This window comes from Grus americana, chromosome 1 (assembly GCF_028858705.1).
Source record: "Grus americana isolate bGruAme1 chromosome 1, bGruAme1.mat, whole genome shotgun sequence".
NCBI lineage: Eukaryota > Metazoa > Chordata > Aves > Gruiformes > Gruidae > Grus > Grus americana.
In genome coordinates, this window is record NC_072852.1 from 15,080,843 (window position 1) to 15,101,839 (window position 20,997).

Here is a 20,997-nt window from a genome sequence, read left to right on the forward strand (position 1 = left end):
GCTTGCCCTGTTACTGTTCCTCTCTTCAGATCCTATGCAGCAGAATTACGTTCAGGGCTGTAATTCGGACTTCTGGTATTCTCAGAATACATTTGGAGAATGTACCACTTAGAATCATGAAGCTTAAATACAAATGCGTCATTCTTGGATTAACCCACAAATTTGGTGTAGTGTGCCAAACATCACGTTACAAAGCTAACTAATGTGAAAAATAAGTGATATTTAGCATCTTTAAAAATGATAAAACTCTTGTTTTTCTTGTATCTTTTTCAGGCCATACCCATTTGTTTTATTTTATTCTAAATTCCATGGGCTAGAAATGTGTGTTGATGCAAGGACTTTTGGAAATGAAGCTCGTTTCATCAGGCGTTCATGTACTCCAAATGCAGAGGTGAGCATAGACATAAGTTTTATTTACTTAGAAGTCTCTTTCTCCTTGAGTTTTCTGACTGATTATTTAAGCAATCCCTACAATTTCTATGCAGGTGCTTTTTCGGGGGGGAGGAGGAACAAAGTAGTTAATATAATAATGTTCTCTTGAATATAGGTAAGGCATGTAATTGAAGATGGAACAATTCATCTTTATATTTACTCCATCCATAACATTCCAAAGGGAGCAGAGATTACTATAGCATTTGATTTTGATTATGGAAATTGGTAAGTATTTGAGCATGCTGTTCTAAAATGCATCTAATGCTTGTTAAGCTATTGTGATTATTATTCTTATTATTAGATTATTCATTATTATTTTAGTTACTATCGTTTATGATTTAGTTATTATTGTTATGATTCAGAGTTGCTTTGCTTTTATATCACTTACTTTCCTGCATGCTTTAATAACAGGGCTCCTTAAGCACTGTATTCATAATGACTAGTGTCTCTATTTTTATTACTGTGTATCTGTTGCTAATTTCAGCAATGTTGCAGTTACTTCTAAATGATGTGGAAAAGATACAAACTTAGATTAATATGAATAAGGATGTACTATGAAAATTTATTATATATAGTTGTCCCATAGTGTGGGGGGAGTAGAGGGAAGAAAATGTAAAACTATTCGTTAATGCCCTATTTGTATCAGAGTGCCTCTGTAGTATAACTTCAGGAAGACAGTGTCTGTGGAATTTAGTTATAAATCATGTTTGGTTGATACATGATTAAGAATGTTCAGATACATGGAATGCTTAGGGGCTTAGATTGTATAACCTATTACACATTCCTGAATATAACTGCTGCTCATTTGATGAAATGAGGAAGGCACTAATAAACTGTTGCCATTATTTGTAAGCATAGTTTTGAAATGGTAAAGGAAATAATCAGTTAAGTTCCACTCACGTATGTAGGAACTATATTATTCAAACACCTCTTTGAAATCTGATGGCAAAAGAAGACCTTTGAGTGATATAATCTAGTAATGATTTATCTTGGCTTAGTAGGAGATGTTCTAGGGTATAGGTACATTGTGCAGGAACACCTAGGCTAATATTAACCTTGGAAACTGAAGCAGTGAAGAGCCTGTTTCTGTATGCGCACTTGGTCGGGTCCAGAAGCAGTCCTCAACTGTTGCATGTCTTGCTGCACCAAGGTAATACACTTTTCTGTGGTCTGCTCATAAGTCAGCTTGGGTGCAGACATGCCTTTGCTACTTCTGGACCTGAACTAGTTATGTCCATAGACTACTACCTGTATTAATCAACTTCGATTTGAAACCTTGCACTGTTAAGTGTTGTAGATAGACTCCTGCATCCTTCACATGAAGACAACCTGAGAAATTGCCTGGTTGGTAGTTTTTAGGAGTTTTGTTATTTATCCTATTAAAAGTATGTGTTTAGTACCTGCAGCTAACAGCCTGTGTAAGTTGAATGTGTTTGAATAACAGTCCCTACATATCCAAGTGGAACTTAAAATTGTAGAAAGGTGCCTCTAAGTTCTTTCCAGTGTGCTCGTTCCGTAAATTGTGTCTACTGTCTTTGCATAAAGGAAGAGCTCTGCTTTCCACAACTCTGTTAATTTCTTTAATGTGGTGGTTATATTTCCACCCAGGATGTACTCAGGTTTTAGATGTCTTCCATCTTTTAAACAAATACTAACCTTGAATTTAAAAGAATTCCATGTGGCAAACAACCACAAATTCTATTAACCAGTAGATGAGATTTTTGAATTTTAGCGATATTCTGTGTCTTGGTCAAAACTTGAATCAACTGCTTTTATTATGGTTGGTTTGCATCATAGCAGGTGTTTAATGTGAGATGTATTAGCTTGTGTGATTTAGCCTTGAAAAGTTGCATTGCTGTACAGCCTAATCAAAGTAATGCCTTCTTGCATTTTATTACTTTTAGTAAATACAAAGTGGATTGTGCTTGCCTCAAAGAAAATCCTGAATGTCCAGTTCTCAGACGTTCTGAACCTACAGAAAACATCAATACTGGATACGAAACCAGAAGGAAAAAGGGAAAGAAAGAGAAAGATGTTTCAAGAGAAAAGGAGACTCAAAATCAGAATATCACATTGGACTGTGAAGGAGCAGCCACCAAAATAAAAATTGCAGATAAGCAGAGGAAGCTCTCTCCCCTCAGGCTGTCCATTTCTAATAATCAGGTATTGACTCAAAGATGACAGAAAGAAAAGCTTTTAAACACAAATACTCTCCTTTTGTAGCTACTAAAGGAATTTTAACAAGTCATTGAAAAGGGGTAATGATGGATAAGCTGTTCAGAATTTTTATACTACTCTGTTTTCCTTAATATTTGATTGTATTTAAAGATATGTTGGTTCCCATACCAGTTTCAACGATAAAATTTTCCTCTGAATTTCTTTGTGGATCTCTAATGTGAAAGCCTCAAGTCCATGCTTTCAGGAGCTCCCAGTCCATCCTGAAGTGTCTTTTGGTTAGTTGCATATGTTACTCGAGTGCAGTATTATAAAACTATAACAAATAAAACTTTGACCCAGAATATTGTTGGCTGCAGCTCAGTAGAAGATTAAATAGAGTTTGGGGAGTTGAGAGGAGGAAGGTGTGTTTTGAAACTAAATAGTGGATAATAAGTGGATAATATAGTAAAGCTACTTGGTACTATGCCATGGATATTAATCCCATGGATTAATTATTAACTTAATTTTGCAGAGCAGCTATTAAAGATAAATATTTGACATGAGAAGATGGTTACCTTTAGTAACTATCTTTTTCTTTTGGGGGAGTGGGGGTGGTGATGGTGGTGGTTTGTTGGGTTTTTTTTTTTCTTCTTCTATTATGGTTTCTGATGATAATTTAGGAGCAGAGAGAAAGGCGTTACTCTGGGAGTGAGTCATTTCCAAGTTCTTAATCTTTTAACATCACTTAAGAATGAAGGAAATAAGGTGAAAATGAGAATATTGACCCTCAGTTTTCATAAGATGATCAAATTGTTCTGGGGTTTAAGTAGCTAAACAGCTTAAAGATGCTTGGGAGTCCAGAAGGCATGGCATGTGACTTATCTCCAGAGGCAACATTTAAACTTTCTCATCTTAAGTGATTTTTGTTTTGTGGTTTTGGTTTTTTGTTTGTTTGTTTTTTAAACAAGTGATAACTGGTATTTGGAACCATCTCAAGCTTTTAACATCATATATAGTGCTTATATAGAACAGTCACAGGAGATCTAGTATTTTTCAAAACTGAACTTAAAACAGCAGTAATTGTAAGAAGAATAAAGCTGTTAAATTGCATATCAAAACATAGAAACCAGTGAATTATAGCTTTTTTTCCTGGGGTGAAATATATAATACTTAGGTAAAGAAGGTGTATGGGAAAATGTAAATGTACTTTAAGACAAATGTTAAAAAAACTTTGTCTGGTCCTTTATGTAAAAGTGAAATTGCATATAGGACTAGCGAACACTTAACTCTCTTGAAAGTAACTTTTTTACATTTTTTCTTTTCAAATCAGAAAACCATTATTAGTTAGCTAACTTCTGTGTTTCTTTATGGTATGTCATTAGATTCTATAGTGAGAGTTTAAAGGGAAAATGTGACTTTAGTAGAATACACTTTTGAACTGAGAACTTCCATGTAATTGCCTGTTAACATCTCCTTTGACATTCATTCTATTTCACTAAAACTAATCCTTTTTTTTTTAATGGGCATGTCATGTAAACCTCCTAATTCTTTAACTGATTATGAAGTGGCTAGATCAGTGGCCAGTGTTAGTGCCCCAAAGAGTCTGTTGGGTTGGAGGTTTAATTCTGATGATTATTTTATACTGGTTTTGGTTGGTGGGGTGGGGGAGTGGGCATGAAACCCCAAAATTACAGTAAAATCAGTGTGCTAAAGAAAAAACATACAGATGTGTCTAAGCACAGAATGGAAAAGATCTAGTCAGATGATCATATTTCTGGGTTTGTACAAATGTAGAAGTGGATATTAGGGTTTTTTACATTTTTGTCTTGATTTATTGGCTTGGTTACTTTTGTTGTAGTGATCTGAGGATTCTTAGTTCTGTGTAGCTTTTAGTTTTCCCTAGTTTGCAAGAGTAGTAGGAGCTTCTGTAAAGTAGTCATTTCCCTCTTTCAGGAGCCAGATTTTATTGATGATATAGAAGAAAAAACTCCTATTAGCAATGAAGTAGAAATGGAATCAGAGGAGCAGATTGCAGAAAGGAAAAGGAAGATGGTAAGTTGGGAAGCAAGTAGCTGCTTAAAGTTATCACTAAGGCTTAGTGACACCTGCTCTTCCCATGCTAATTGCTGCCTTTTTGTAGGCTTGTAGAATCTGAGTATATATGAAATCAGATCCTTATGTGAACTTCAACTTAAAATGCAAGGCTTGCTATTTGAGAGCATTTCATCTGACTCGATCATTGCTTTGACAAAAACCTGTTTTTATCTTCAGATGTATGTAATTTTCTATTGCCTTTTAAAAAGACATTGTAGAAATCATCTAGGTTTTATTTTCTTCACTATTTATTATTGCATGTTATTTGTAACGGCCATTTTATAGAAAGTATTGGGAGTCAGGATTTTTGCCTAATTATTTGAGTTCCCAAATTATAAAAGTTGGTAGAACAGTGTTATGAAAACTGGCATTTTAAAATGTTTTTTTTTTTTTTTGTTGGGCATTCAAAATGTGAGATACTTGAAATTACTAGTTAAATCAAAATCTTGGCTAAGTCACATAGTGAAATTCTAATATTTGGAACTTGTATTTTATTGTTTGTGCTCACAGAACTTCTGATAAGTGGAGTTCAAGGTGACACCAAAACTCTCTGCATCTGCCCACACCTTAAAAAAAAAAAAAGGGGGGGGGGGGGAGATGGGGTATACATTCCTTTTGGTCAGTATTTCCTACAATTCTGTCAGCAAAATTGATGAGACTTGTGTTTATTAGACAATAGAAAGCAAAATCTGCTCAAAGTAAAATGTATATTAATACAAAATCTGAAGAATGACAGCATGAGCTGTAATATTAACATATAACAGTGTCTTGTCATGCTTTTGAGGAATGATTCTCGTCAAACTCTGGATGTGTTGGTTTTGCTCCAGAGGATGTACTGGCTCTTTTTTTTTTATTTGGCACTTTACATTTGTATTCTTGCTAAAGCAAAGCTCTCTGTGAAACTCAGTTACAACAGAGTTGCTGTAGTAATTAAAGGTGTGATTACTACTTTATCTTCATTATGAGGCTTGCAAGTAACTGCAGGTTTGCCTGCATTTTACCAAGCACACAGAGGCAGGTTCAGCGGCAAAACAAAATTGGATTCTTCGTTCACTCATATTACTGATATATTTGCAGGTATTCTTCTTTCTTTGATATAAACACGTGGTTGCTATCAGTGCATCATTGAGCTGCAGGCATTTTTTTTTTTAACAAAAGTTTATAATAGAATTCTGCCCAATTCTGCCACCTCAGTATTGTCTTAAGCAGAGCGCTGTGCAGATGAAGAGATCTGCCTCTGTACAGCACTAGGACCCGAATTATGGATAGACAGAAGATTTAGCTTGTCCGTGTGACCTAATGGTATCTTATTTTGAAATAGTGATTCTTGGATGTTGATTGTATGTTTTGATATAGTTTGTGACGCTTGGAAAAATGGGTCAGAGGGTAACGGAGCTTTCTGTTGTTGTTTCATGCATGTATTAGTATTTCATATCTTTCTGGTCATTAATGTTTCATTGTTTTTAAGTACTATACATACAAGTATAAATAGCTCAGAGCTATGTGTTCTTTTTATACTTACAGGCCAGTGATTTACTAGTAAATCACTATCAAGTTCCTAAGTCTAAAGCAGAACTCTCTTCTTGCTTGTCAGGGTTGGTATGAATGCAAGCCTTTCTTCAGAAGTCTGTAATAATTGCAGTCATTGTAACATCTCCCTTTCCTCTGAGCTTTTGCTGAAATTGATCTGTACGTCAGTGTGCACTGAACATGTTTTGAAGTACTTTAAAAAAAAAAATATTTACATATGTGAAAGATTATGACTGAAACTTGATTATTTTTAAATCTATCAGACAAGAGAAGAACGGAAAATGGAAGCTATCCTGCAAGCTTTTGCCAGACTAGAAAAAAGAGAAAAAAGAAGAGAACAGGCATTGGAAAGAATCAGCACAGCAAAAACTGAGGTTAAATCAGAATGCAAGGAAGCACAGATTCTCAACGACACTGAATTTATTCAGGTGGTTATCTGGAACTTTATTTTAAAGCTAGCTTTTAACATGTTTTATTGGTTTCGATGTCGAGTTGCACTTCAAGATGTTGCATTATTTTTTTTTTCCCCTCTGAACTCATACTTGACCAAAATCTGTATAGTTCTTTGACATTATATTCTGTTAGCTCCTGAATTTTTTTTCCAAGAAAATACGTATAGGATTAGTTTATGAGAAATTTCAGTTACGTTAGTTTATAGCAAATGTGCACACACACCAGCTGCATAATTCAGTCTCTCTTTGAAGTTCAGGGTGGGAGGTGTTTACCAATGCTGACTTTAGGCACAGGAGGTGGCTTTCTTTAGGCAGCCTCTATAACCAGTGGAGAACAAATTCTTTCTTCAGTGGGTTATTCAGGAACAAATTATAATCCTTTCTTTTCTTGTAAAGGAAAATAATTATTATGGTGTAGTTTGTTCTGAGTTCTTGCAGATGATGCTTAATGTTTCATAAACAACTTTTTACTCTATTGTGGCTGGATGCTAGTATGCTTCTTACCTCACTAATACTCCTGCAGATTCTCAGTTCAGGTTGTTTCCCTGGATAATTTCTGTCAGCATGCTGTTAGGTACCTTTTGTGACAAAACTAAACACTTAGTAAACTACAAACTACAGAAAGGATATTGGACTGAAAGACATAATGATGTAAACAGCTGATTTGTGGCTTACAGACAAATGAACGTGGTATGACAGTTCTTACACAAATTTGTGGTGATCTGACCAGTGACTGGTGTGTGTGAATACTCTGCCAATGATATAGCAGGTGCTTGTGGGGAAAATACAGGAAATCTTGTAGTTAGCCTTGAAGAAGGATAGAAATACTATCTCTGAAATATTTTAGTTCTAACAACAAAAATGAGATAGTGGCTTTTTGGACCTGTAAAGGAAGGAGGAACTGACATTTTGTTTTAAGAAAGATAGGTAGCTTTACACGCATGTGGGATCTGTTTACTAAGACTTCTATTTTGTACCAGGAACCAGCAAAAGAAGAAACTGCCACCAAGCCTACCCCAGCCAAAGTTAACAGAGCTAAACAGAGAAAAAGCTTCTCACGGAGTAGAACTCACATTGGACAACAACGTAGACGACACAGAACTGTCAGCATGTGTTCAGATATCCAACCATCTTCTCCTGATGTGGAAGTAACTTCACAACATAATGAAACAGAGAATGCTGCACTGATAGCTGAGCCTGAAACAGAAACTGTTGTTACAGAAATGGTTACTGAAACAGAAGCTCCAGCACTTAATAAATGCCCTACTAAGTATCCTAAAACAAAAAAGGTATGTCTCTTAAGAGATGAGGAGAAGAGGAAGGACTTTAACAGTTTTAAAAAAAATTACACTACTGCATCAGTATACAACTATATATATTTTTTTTTTTTAAAAAGTGACTCTCTTTTTTTAAAAATTGCCATTACGTAGCCACTCACTGGTAATAAGAGATTAATAAAGGTATGTGTAACATTGGTAGAAGTTATTTTGGATTTTAAGAGACTTCCAAAATACATCTTTCAAAGCAGTTGTGGAACAAATGTTTTCTAAGGGAAGTACTTTCTAAATGGACTGAAATAATATACATAACTAAAACATAATTAAATCCCTTAATTTAATAGGAAAAGAATAGGAAATAAAAGTTGCCTTTCCTGCCTTTGTTCATCATATGCTTTAGGAGGTATTTTAATGGTAGCAAGCAGAATATTTAAAAGGAAGTCATTAACTTCTAGTACTTGAGATGTCTGTTCTGAAGTGAATGGATTTAAACACTCAAAATCTATGTACATGTTCGGAGGGAAGATCCTTTACTCTTTAGAGCTTTGGTCTTAGTTTTTTTTTATTGGACTGCATTGCAAAAAGCTGGAAGAAATGCCACAATATGTAAAGACACTCAAAAAAAATGTTACATCTGCAAGTGTGGATAAAGCAGTAAAACTTTCTGCTTTAAAATTTTACGGGCTGCATTAAAAAGTGACTTTTCAGCATGCTTTACAAGTTCCGAAAATTTTATTTGGTGGAGAGGGAGGAAATCATAGGTGGAAACTTCTTGTCAAATGAACATTAATAATTACAAGATGGTTTTATCTTTTAACCCCAAACATGCTTAATTTACGTATTTTTATTATTTCAAAAGGCACCTGAGTCTTCCTGTAACACTGTTTATTGCATCACTATTAAATTCTTGTCAGAGGGGAGACTAGAATCTTTCTTCCTTTGTTGCGTGTTGCGTAGCAAAAAAGGAAGCTATCTGAGAAGTCTGAATTCTACTGCACTTTTTTTGCTGTTTCATAGTATTAAGGATAAATGTCTGTGAAACGTCTCATTGCATTGTACCCAGTGGACCCGAAGTGTGGAGAAAGTCCTGCTTTAAAAATGAATTAATAAATATAAATAGGTTTTTAAAAGACCAGCAAATTAATTTTAAACATGATAATCTGTGTTAAAGCCTTACTAACATATTAATAATATTTAATGCGCTATTTTTGCATGTCCTTAATTACTTTGAACCATTGTAAAACTCAGAAGGTTAGTTTCTCTGTTAATAGGAACTAAAATCCACTGGCACGTTTTTCAAAAACACTAAACTAGCTAGGAAAGAATACCCTTTTTTGATAAGCGTGCCTTAGTAAATGTGTTGTAATTTAATACAGCTACAATAATGAAGAATGTTCAAGGCATCTGCCTGACACATTGACTGAAGCTCGGTCCTGACAGTATGGAAATGTAATGAGGAGTTTACTTAAGTTTGTTCTGTTAATGTTACACTGTTTCCCCTCAGCTTAGGTACTCAGGCATAAGTTTAAAATTTGTCTTGGAATTCTGTTACTAAATTCATGTTGTAGGTACAGTTGACCTGGGCACTTGTGTAGTATGTTCAGTGAGAATTAAATACAAAAGAACTAAATGTTAGTTTGCAAAAAAAAAAACCCAAAAAGCAAAACCCCCAGAACTTTGGTATGTAGAACAAATGTATACTGATTCCTTCTGCTGTCCCCATTATTTCACTAAAACTGTCTTCATTCTTGCCCTGTGTATTCTTAAATTTGCAGCCTGGAAACTAGCTGTTTTCTGGTTTGTGTAACAGTTGACTAGGTGAATAATTAGACTAAAAAATTTCTAAAAGCCACTGATAACACTCATAAAACATTAATTTTTTTCTCTCTCTCTCTGTTTAGCACTTGGTCAGTGAATGGTTAAGTGAAAAGAGTGATAAAACAGGGAAACCTACAGACAGTCTATCAGAAAGGCCTCTACGCATAACTACCGACCCTGAAGTTCTGGCTACTCAACTGAATTCTTTACCAGGTCTCACTTATAGTCCGCATGTATATTCAACTCCAAAGCACTATATTCGTTTTACTTCACCATTCCTTTCAGAAAAGAGGAGGAAAAAAGAACCTGTGGAAAACATTACTGGCTCTTGTAAGAAGGTAATGCTTCCCTTCATTACAGTTCCCCATCCCATATTAATTAAAAATCAGTCTTTATTTGTTAGTACGAATTGAGGTAGTAAAAAGCTGGTTGGCAAACCAATTCTGTCATGTGTAATGTGTTTTGAAACATTTATCATTAAACTGTGAAGTCACTGATTTGAACTTGTTTTATTACAGCGTTGGTTAAAGCAGGCTTTGGAAGAAGAAAATTCAACAATAATCGATAGATTTAACTCACCATCACATGAGAGATCCAGAAGTCCAGCCATCAATGGTGAAAATAAAAGTCCTTTGTTACTGAATGACAGCTGTTCTTTAACAGGTGAAGCTTTTACTAATACAGTACATAAGAGCTATGTCAAAGTAGTTAATGTGGAAGACCATGGTTTAAAAGTGCTGACATAATGAAAATTCCAGGGGTATTTGCACTGTTTTCTGATACTTTCTTTGAAAGAAATGCTGAGTTGCATAGTGGTTGGGATTTTTTTCCCCCTTTAATGTATAATTGATACTAGATAAGTAACCACAATATCTCATAGTGTTTACAGTCAACAAAAGACTAATGTTTTTGACTATGAGTTTAGGTTATAAATTCTTTTTCTGTATATTCAGAATTCCTTTTAAATTCAGTGGGCCTGTGTTGCACATGGGGAAAGCTGTGTAATTTTTTAGGCATAATACAAAATGGGAACATGCTAAAAACTAAACACCCTTCTGTAAGGGTATGGAGCCTATCAGATGATTACTGTGTACAGTCATTAACTTGGAATTTCCACTTTTTACCTGAACAGTCTTAAAAATGCATAGACGTTGACTTTCCCTTTTCTGGAAATATAGACAGTTCTTCCCATCATCCTAGCACACAAATTTTGGTTACTGATAACTCTTAACAGACTACAGATACTATTTTTCAGGAAGTCTGTAGACTGTTAAGAGTTCATCTTTCAGGAAGCCTGCCTTTAAGATAGTTTGTATTCTTACTGACTTTTTTAATGTGGAGCTCATAATTTCATTACATCAAGCACTTAACTGTGATTACTATATCTAGATCTCTTCTAGCTTGTTTTCTAATTTTAACACACAGATCTAACCACACCACTGAAAAAACGAAGACTGTATCAGCTGTTGGAGTCTGCATTCTCAGAAACCTCCACACCTACTCCTTCTCCGTATGCCACACCAACTCACGCTGACATCACTGCCTCCGAGCCTTCATTGTTTGCTACTCCTCCTAGGGTAAAAACAGAAGATGAAGCTTGTAGAAATGGTTACAAACCCATATATTCACCAGTTACTCCTGTAACTCCATGTATACATGGAAATACCATGCACTTTGAGGTGAGATTTTTAATGTGTTTAGACATTCTAGTGTAAAACAGTATTTGTACGCCTGCTACAAGGGTGTGCTTTATGTTTCTCCAGACTAAAAAAGAAATTTACTTGCAATTTCTTCTTATTTATTTAGAATATTTCCTCACCTGACAGTTCCCCAGAAATAAAAAGGCGAGCTTACAGTCAAGAGGTAAGGGTATTTGCCAGAAACTACAAATAATGTCTTGATTGCAACTGTATGCAAATGCTTTTCACCAGCCATTGAAAAGTTTCCTGGAATGTAAAAGGTGGCATCCCTACAGGTTTTATTTGCTTGTTACTGTACATTTCCACTTTAACTATTTCTATTTTAAACTGGTTTCTCTCTCCTTTTTTTCTGTATCACTTCAAAATCCTGATGGCTGTCACGGAAAGGACTAACTACTGCAATTTATAGATTAGAACAGAAAAACAATGCTTTTTGGACTGTAGTTAGATTTAAATTAACATTTGTCTTTGTTACCAGCATCTCTTAATTGTTTTTGTTGAGCCTAATTATGCTCAAAGTGAGAGAGCAGAGCAGAAAGGTAATAAATGGGTTTAGGTGCATTAGTTCAGGTGCAGCAAGTGCTGCTGGGATGCGGCTGGGTACTGCCAAGCTGGGGGATGGCTGTGTCCCACTGTGGGGTGGGGGAGCACCAGAGGAAAATGTGGCTCTGAAACACGGGAAACTTCCCCAGGGACCCTTCTGCTCTGCACAGCTTTGGGAAACGTTCCCCAGCAAGGTGGAGCTCCAGTTTGGAGCAAGCTACATCAGTTGCCTAAAGGTGTTGAACTATAAACCTCATGGCACCTAAAAGGAATAGGTAAGAATAAGGAACAATAAAAAGATTTAGCGGGTTATACTAACAGAGAATTTCACTTCTGGTGAGTCGTGACAATAAATGATCCATGTACTCTCCCGTGGGAGTTAAGCACATAGATGTATTTTTTTTTTTTAGGTCAAAATCTTAACAAATGTTGAAATACACATTTTTTTTCATACAAGCATAGCTGTCAACTGAATTTAACAATTACTTCTAAATTATTGTAATTTAATATTTTAAGGTTTATCTGACTCAAAAAGAGGGGTTTTACTTAGGAACTTCTGCTTTGCAATACAAATAATTTAAAAAGGATTAATGAAAACCTTAAAACATGTTGGCTTAGAAAAGCTACTTCCAGCCTTGGATATGTCCTGGTTTTCTCATGGTTAATACAGTTTTAAATAGTACAAAAGAAGTTTCTATAACTTAAGAATTTTTTTTTTCCCCCTCTACAGAATACTAGGTTTAATATTGTCTTAAAATTCTAAAGTGTCTCGGAAAAGCTTTCTTTTATTTCAAGAAGAAAAAAAAGAAAAAAACTTTGACACTGAGGATCCCTTTTATGTTGAATTGAAGCAAGTGCTTTTAACTTCTTGGCCAGGGACTTCCTCCTGTTGAAGCTCCTCTCCTTCCTCTGCCAGTCATAAATAAAACCTGGCATTTAAAATTTATTTTGGCTTTGATTAATGTGCATTTTATTAAAAACTTTTTAATATCTAATACATGACAACAGTAGAAATAAGTGTCTGGCTGTAGAACTGTCACTTAAAAATAGATAAATTTATAGTACTGGAAGGCCTTTAGTCCCCCTTAAAGGCACAACTGAATGTCAGAACAGTTGCAGTTTTGTTGCAGTATGGCAAAATAGTTGACATGCTTTTTTTTCACACAGGGATATGACAGAGCATCTATTCTAGCACTGAACTCTTTCAGAAATTCCAACCTGACAGAAATGGGCCTGCAAGAGATAAAGACTATTGGATATTCCAGTCCAAGGAATAGGACTGATGTCACACGGCAGTGCACTGGAGAAATGGAATCTGTGTCAGACCTCCAGCTGGGACTCGAAGTAATTGAGCAAAGTACACTGCATAAAAACCTGGAAGCCCCCACACATGATAGGACTGATTCAAACAGCCAATTAGAAACTGCTCATTGTGGACGGGGCACAATTTATTCTTCCTGGGTAAAAAGTCCCGACAGGACAGGTGTAAATTTCTCAATGAATTCTAATTTGAGGGACTTGACCCCTTCACATCAGTTGGAGGTAGGAGGTGGATTCAGAATAAGTGAGTCAAAGTGCCTGATTCAAGACGATGCTAGAGGCATGTTCATGGAAGCATCTGTTTTTTGTACTTCAGAAGATGGAATTGCATCTGGCTTTGGAAGGACTGTCAATAATGACAACTTGATGGATGGAAATTGCACACCCCAGAATCCTCCACAAAAGAAAAAGGTTGTAATTTTAAGAATCATTTGGTCTGTCTTACATAGTCTGCTAATAATATTTCTATAACAGTACCATAATATAATAAAAACCAGCTGATGGCTCATCTTTAGACACTACAATGTAGTAGACATTATTCAGGGGAAATAATGAAGAACAAAGAATAAAGCTGCATACACCCATTAGTAAATTTATTTTTTCCAAGCAATAGATACAAATTCATTTTTATTTCATACGAGTCTTAAATGAACTGCTCAATAAATAAGTGCTTTTCAGGTTTGAAACTGGTTGCTTATGCCACCAAGTATTACAATATTCTGTTATACAGAATGTGTACTAGAATCTTGGACTAACAGATTTATGATACTGAGACTTTAAAATTCCAGTTTTTAGATACTTAAGGTATTTTGGTTTCACCAAACTACACAGAAGTCCTTAGTTCCAAGAAATCTTTTTCTGGGCTTCATTTGTTTTTCAAACACAGTATTTTATATAAAAAAAATAAGCACAATCTAAATTTGCTACTCTCACGAAACAGTTCTTGTAGGGAAGTTTTGTGGTCATGGGCAACTCGAACCAGAATTGGAAGCTACCCTGTGTAACAGTCTTTGACTGCACTTGACTCTCAGGTTAGGCTCCCTTTGCTCCTTGCAGAAAGGGTGACAAACATGGAAGGCAGTAGTCTCCATTGCAGCAGCTTGCCAGTTCTGTCTCAGACTGTAGAATCTTTCTTGTTTGAAAGATAGGATTTATGTTCTTTATGGAAGTAATGATCAGAGGGGTCGGAGCATATTCGCTCTGTGTACATGCGTGCACAATGGAGTTCTGGGTTTTTTTTGTTCCCATCACACCCTCTTGTATGTGCCTGCTCCCCTGTGCTCCTGCTGGGGAGCACTCATGATTCTTCCTTCAAAAGCTGTCCATCAGAACTGGATTTTTGTTGATTTTGTTTCAAACTGAGACATAACTGAAGCAAGATAGTAGGAGCTCTGCTCTTACCTGGTCCTGACCTTGGGAATTTTATAGAACCCATGCGTGTTACTGTAGCCCTGCTGGTTTTGGCAAAGCAAAAAAAAAAAAAAAAAAACAACAAAAAAAAAAACATAAAAAGCCAAAATTTCTGTAGCTTCACATTCTTCTTTGTCTGAAGGTTTAATTAATTTTTAAATCCCGGCAATACTTAGTGCTTCAGTAACCCTCCTCCCTTTCTTTTGCTGACAAGGATTTGTCCAGGTTGTTACTGCTGAGGGTTTATGCTACATTAATCCCTAAATGAAAAAAGGTGTGCCTGCCCCAACACACACACAGATTCCTGTCTAAAAGTCTCTGTTTGAAGAAACAACCAGAGAAAATTCAGGGGTACAGCTACAATGAACAGGGTTTAGGCTTTTCAAGGACATGCAGAAAAGGCAACCTTTTACAGTGTAAAAAAGGAGGGGGGTTGTGGGGGGAAGAATCTCCCTGAAGGAGAAGGTGAGAATTCAGGAATTTTGTAGGAGAGTAATAGAAGCCTTTCCCTAGTATCACATAAGGCATGAATGTCCTTCTGTAGTTGCTAAAGCAGGTTTTTCCATATTTCAGCATTTCTATGGGCATTTGCTCCTGTATTTTCTCTCACCATTATACAAGTTCATACCATTTCAATACAGTCCTGTATGTGGTGGCCACACTGCATAGATTTCATCCATTCTTAACGTTTAAGCTTTCTTTAAAGCAATATTCTTCAAGGGATCCCAGTCATGTGATATAGAAATAATATAAATTGTTTCAAAGCAAGATCAGTTCTTAACCTAAATTTTATTTTATGAAAAATCAAATATTTTTAATTTTTCTTACCCTGACACATATAGATGAGCCTTTAATGGATAGAACCGTTTAAAAACAAACCAACCAACCTAGAACTGCAAACAAAGCAGGCTGCCTTGTTTTTTTTCTCTATGTAGAAATGGATGTCTGCTTTTATTGAGGACTAAGCCAGTTAAATGTGAATTTTTTTCATTATTGCAATTCGGTTTCTTGTTTTGGATGCTGTATGGTTCAGAGTAGGTTGCTAACTAAAAGAAAAGATACAAAGACATTAAATGTCATTTTCCCCGAACTAGTTCCCTTACTGAATAAAGTAGGTGTGAAGGTCAGTATTTCAGTTTTCTGCTTCAAATCCTGAAGATACATAGTGAAAACATTTGAAAATTTATTTTTCTCACTGAAGGTAACTTACTAACATTTAAACTGTTTTCTATTCTATGAAAGCTTCTGTGTAGTGATTTTTATATACACATATATAAAGTAGAAAACACTTCTACCTTCATGTGTCATTGTTTTTAAGAATACTTTTTACTTGGAATTTAGCATTAAAATATGTTCTTAATCAGTCTCTTTTAGAGTGCAGTAGACATATTAAAAATAAACTGGGAAAAGAATGAAAGTTTAAGTTGTAAATCCTATATGTTAAGAAAAATGTATGAAGAGCTTAAAGGATCCTTAAATTTATGCAGTAGAGTGAAGCAGAAGCATGGTGGGTTTTTCTTATGAGGGAGTCAGACTGAGAGCAGGATGCGACATCTCTTAAAATTAGCTTTACTGTATCAGTATACCCTTACTAATGCTGCAGTTCCAGGAAAGACTGTAAAGTCCCTTGTAGCTTCAGTCAACAGTATGACATCAGCAAATATTTTGCTGACCTGCATCATCTTTTGCTTCTTCCCTGAGGCAAAATGCATACTTTCCTTGGCAGAAGCTTTTCTTTACCTTGTCCTTACAGTCATTAGTTGCTCAGTACTCTGTAAATTCACTGCAGATGTGGTGAAATATCTCCAATTAATCTATCCCCATTTTCTTTCAGAACCAAGTAAATGCTGTGTCTTACTGAAAGAATACATTTAATCAAAAGTGTTAGAAAGCCAACAAGTAAATTTATCTTCTCATGTTTGCTTTGGTTTTTGTTTTTTGTTTTCTCCCTAGGTATCCTTATTAGAATACCGTAAGAGACAACGAGAAGCTAGAAAAAGTGGCTCAAAGACAGAAAATTTCCCCCTGGTTACTGTATCTCCTCATGCTGCTGGTGGAGGAAATATAAGTAGTAACAATGGTGCTAATGATGGGTATAACAACAGTGGTGAAAACGGGGAGCAAACTGATAACGCTGCAAGCCTACCTTTACCACTGCCAACTACTGTTTATAATGCAGCTCCAGAAGACGTGGGCAATAACTGTGCAATTAAGGAGTCTTCCAGTGAGAAGAATGAACCAGAGGTTCAGTGGTAAGCCACAAAACTATAGGACTAAAGTGCTGAAGAATTATTTACTTAATTCTAAGTATTTTCTTTTTAAATCTAGTTTTCATTGATAAGGGTGCAGTTGCAGATTACTGAATGGAAGCTCTTCTTTCAGATTAGTAAAGAGTTGTCTTACCTCTTCCCTCAGAAATACAGTAGATACCTCATAAAGATTAGAATATATGAAAAATTGCCCATAAGATACTGGTTAACTTATTCTGCTTTCCTTTTTTATTTTCTAAGAGCAAAATAGGTATTGGTTTGAGCAAGACAAGTTGCCTAGTTCTGTAGATTATAAAATTGCATAGGTAAAGTACAGTGGTAAATCTGTAGAAAATTACATCGGTGAGTAGGGGTGCTCCTTCCACCGTTGCACAAGTTGCGTGGTGCGTGCTTGCTAATGCGTGTGGAGGAGGGAGCAGCAATAGGAAGGAGAGGATGCTGTCATGGCTGAGAGAGATTTGAGTCAGATTACATGGCCTTGGCTCTGCACTGATGTCCTTGTATCTCCACTGCTTCATCTGTGGGGTGAAGAGAGTATTTTTTATCTTATGTCTCAAAACCTTTCCAAAAGTACTGGGGGGAAGAAGGGTGGAACAGGAGAATAATCTGTATTGATTAGCAAAAGCTTCTAGAAGACTGTAGGAAGTCTGTCTTTCAGTGATTGGGGTGGAGTATGTTTGTGGTGTTTGCTGTTGCTTAAGTGCAATGTGTAGGGCCGCATGCAGTCTGCTTAACAGTTCCTTCTGCTCAGGTAGAGAGCATGTGGTGATACTTGCATCCTTGTTTATGATGATTAAATGGTTCCCCTGTGTGCAGACCATATGCTCTGTTGGATGCCATGCCAGATACTCCAACAACCAAAAATCCTGGGGACAGAGTGTGAAGGGGGATGACTTCAATCTGTATAAACATGGCACAACATTTTTCACTGCATTTTTGGTAGCCCTAAGGGAGATGGTCAGCTGTGGTGATGCTGTCTCCAAAATGTTACCAGCACAAAATAAACACTGCAGGTGTTCTTTATGTAGTGAAGGCCTAACAGTGTTGGGGATGAACGTGGGCTGAGGAGTTGAACATCCTTCTGCTCAGATGCTTCAGCTATTCCAGAATAAAAGGATTTTGTAGAGCCAGTTGAAGGGAGAATGTAAGTGCAGTCTTCCAAGTTTCACTGAAAAGGGACTGCAAGTTCACTATGGAGAAACTAGTGTACTATATTGTAAGCAAAGAATGTGGAAAACAGGCAAGAATTTATTACTAAGTTCTTGCAGTAATCCTGCAGAAAGCACCAAAATTTATTTTAGTACAGCAGTAGTGTAGAGTAATGCTGTATGTTCTTGCCTGGAAGAAAAATTGAGTTTTGTAGAGTGCTGTCACTTACGTTGTTCTTGATAAGATTGTGATGTCAGATGTAATTGCTCATAAGAGAGAAGATATGACTGTCATTTCAGACCCACTGTCTGGCAAGTTAAATGTAGAAGCTCAAACACATATTTGCAGCTGTGCGGTATTTATGATTATGGATCCACTACTAAAGAGCAAATTCTTTAAAAAAAAAAAAAAAAAGACTGTTTCCAGCTTTGGAAGAAGACAGTTTTGTACAAATGGAGAATATGAAGCAGTACCTGCAACCTGCAACCTTTATTTTTTGAAGTGTAGTTTTTGACTTTTCAACTCTAGAAAAAGAAAAAATCCAACCACAGATCTATAGATGTTGTTTTCATGTTAAGAGGAATTGTCAGCTCTTGTAATGGGCAGGAAATCAGTGTATTTAAAGTGGGAGAAAATAGATACAAAATACTTAACAAATTATATTCCTTATGTACAACCAGTTGTTTGGCTCTTGTGTGCGGTCAATGCTATGAACTTTCTCTGACTCAGTATTTGCATATACATTGTCCTAAATTTGGTCTGTGGGAGCACATCCTCTTAAATTTAAAATGTGCTTCTCTTTTTCCAGGACTGCATCAACCTCTGTGGAACAAGTGAGAGAACGAAGTTATCAGAGAGCTTTACTTCTCAGTGATCATAGGAAAGACAAGGACAGTGGTGAGTTGATTTATTGTGTCGAAGGTAGATAAATCTAACCAGTTCCCCCGTGGCAGCCTGTAATCATTCTAATACTGTGTTTGGGTCTGCTTCATCTGTAGGGGGAGAATCACCCTGTAGGCCATGCTCACCGTCTCATGTTCAGTCTCCACCTTCATCTCATTCAAATCTCATTTCCCAGTTGCAGCTTAAGGTCCCTTCTTTCACTGAATTTATGGAAGGTCAGTAAGCAGATGACCTTGTATGACACTTGACATATTGAATAGTCTGTTACAACAACTTAAAAAGAGCTATTAAAGTCAAATATAAAGTGCTTAGCGATCTTGGCAAAAGACTTGATTTTCCCACTTTTATAATTATCTCTGCTTTATGTCCATAGAACCTGATCCTGAAAATCCAGAGCCTACTTCTGAATGTCCATCCCCAGATACTTCACAAAAGACTTGTAAGAGTCCGTCGAAAGCAAGCAAGGTAATGTATGCAGGTGCATATGTGTTTGCGCGTGTGTTGTATAACATGCACATGAATATGAACATACATCTCTGATTTACCTTTAAAAAAAAAGTTAATCTCATCATTTACTACTTAAGTTACATACATATGTGTTCATCTATCTGTGCAATAATTTAACATAGGTAAAACATTTGTGAGAATATTTGTGGTAGTCCATACATGCTAAAATGTTGGTTTATGTTCTGTTCTTTCAGTGGCTATACCTATTTGTACATGGTCTTGCATTCTGTAGGTACAGAAAAGATGGTATCAGTGGATTCAGTATCACCACAGTTTCTGCGGGGTGAATGCTGAAGAAAGGGCAGTCAGAGCTGACAGTAGTAATGTGACTTAGGTACTTCTCACCTTAATGGGAGTTTGCTTTTGCCATGTCAGGGTTTGGCACTGCTGTTGAGAAAGATGTTGAGTAGCTGTCTATACATTATTAAACCAAGTCATTCAGGTTGTAATGTTTAGTCTGTTTGCTTCCACTAGGCCAGTTTTAAAATGTTAAATCACTCTGAAAAAGGCTTTATTTTTGTAAATGGTCTTGTCTGGAATTATTTCTGTCCGACTCAGACATCTAAAACTTTAACAAATAACAGATTCTACTTTGACCTGATGAGTCATATTTCTGTTACTACTGTAAAATACACTTGCTAGTCTTTGAAGAATGATTGATAAATACTTGCTAATAATAGCATCTTGAAAGTTTAAGTTTTATATTGTTGCTGTTTTTCTTATATCCTGTGCCTCAACACTTTTTTTTCCACCATTAGGGGGAGAGAACAGTATTCTGAGAAGTTCTTTTTGTTTCACACATGCGTAGTTGAATATTTTGAATGTTTTGCACTAACTTACTTTCTTTTCATTTTAGCCCTCTTCACCGAGTCCTGTAGTTTCAACACAGTCACTTGGGAAAACACCCACAAAACCAGATTCGCACTGGGAAACTGCATCTAATGCACCTGAGGCTGAATGTGCGAATCACCCAAAATCTGAGCTGCAACAAAAACAGCTGACAAACAACGTCCAAGCACTTTCAAAAAATCACCCGTCTCAATCACATCTGCGCAATTCTGCTGAGCAACTTTCACATTCGCAAAAGTTGCCTTCTGCACCTTTGAAGCTGCATTGTCCCCCTTCTCCTCACGTAGAAAATCCTCCCAAATCCTCCACCCCTCATGCGCCTGTACAGCACGGTTATCTGTCGCCAAAGCCTCACTCACAGCAGTTGGGATCTCCATACAGACCTCATCATCCACAGTCACCTCAAGTTGGAACGCCCCAGAGGGAAACACACCGAAACTTCTATCCGGCAGCACCAACCCTTCAGCCTAGTAATCAGCAGGCGGCTAGTGGACCCCTCTTTACTCAGACAACTTCAGGACAATCTTCAGCTTCCTACAGCCAGTTTAACCAACAAAATCTGAGCAGCAGTGCACCACCTCCCCCG

The 20,997-nt window shown here is 36.4% G+C and overlaps 1 protein-coding gene and 1 long non-coding RNA gene across 2 annotated transcripts in view; both read left to right on the forward strand.

Annotated features, from left to right (window-relative positions):
* LOC129199016 (uncharacterized) overlaps positions 1-20,997 on the forward strand; it is a 71,681-nt gene that overhangs the window by 40,271 nt on the left and 10,413 nt on the right. The window lies entirely within an intron of this gene.
* KMT2E (lysine methyltransferase 2E (inactive)) overlaps positions 1-20,997 on the forward strand; it is a 62,734-nt gene that overhangs the window by 40,034 nt on the left and 1,703 nt on the right. The window contains 16 exon segments of the mRNA XM_054807684.1: positions 274-391; positions 548-657; positions 2,337-2,595; positions 4,543-4,641; positions 6,477-6,641; positions 7,646-7,954; positions 9,844-10,098; positions 10,279-10,423; positions 11,186-11,439; positions 11,567-11,623; positions 13,171-13,734; positions 16,687-16,985; positions 18,961-19,049; positions 19,151-19,270; positions 19,429-19,520; positions 20,419-20,997. Coding sequence (XP_054663659.1) covers positions 274-391; positions 548-657; positions 2,337-2,595; positions 4,543-4,641; positions 6,477-6,641; positions 7,646-7,954; positions 9,844-10,098; positions 10,279-10,423; positions 11,186-11,439; positions 11,567-11,623; positions 13,171-13,734; positions 16,687-16,985; positions 18,961-19,049; positions 19,151-19,270; positions 19,429-19,520; positions 20,419-20,997 — 3,514 coding nt within the window.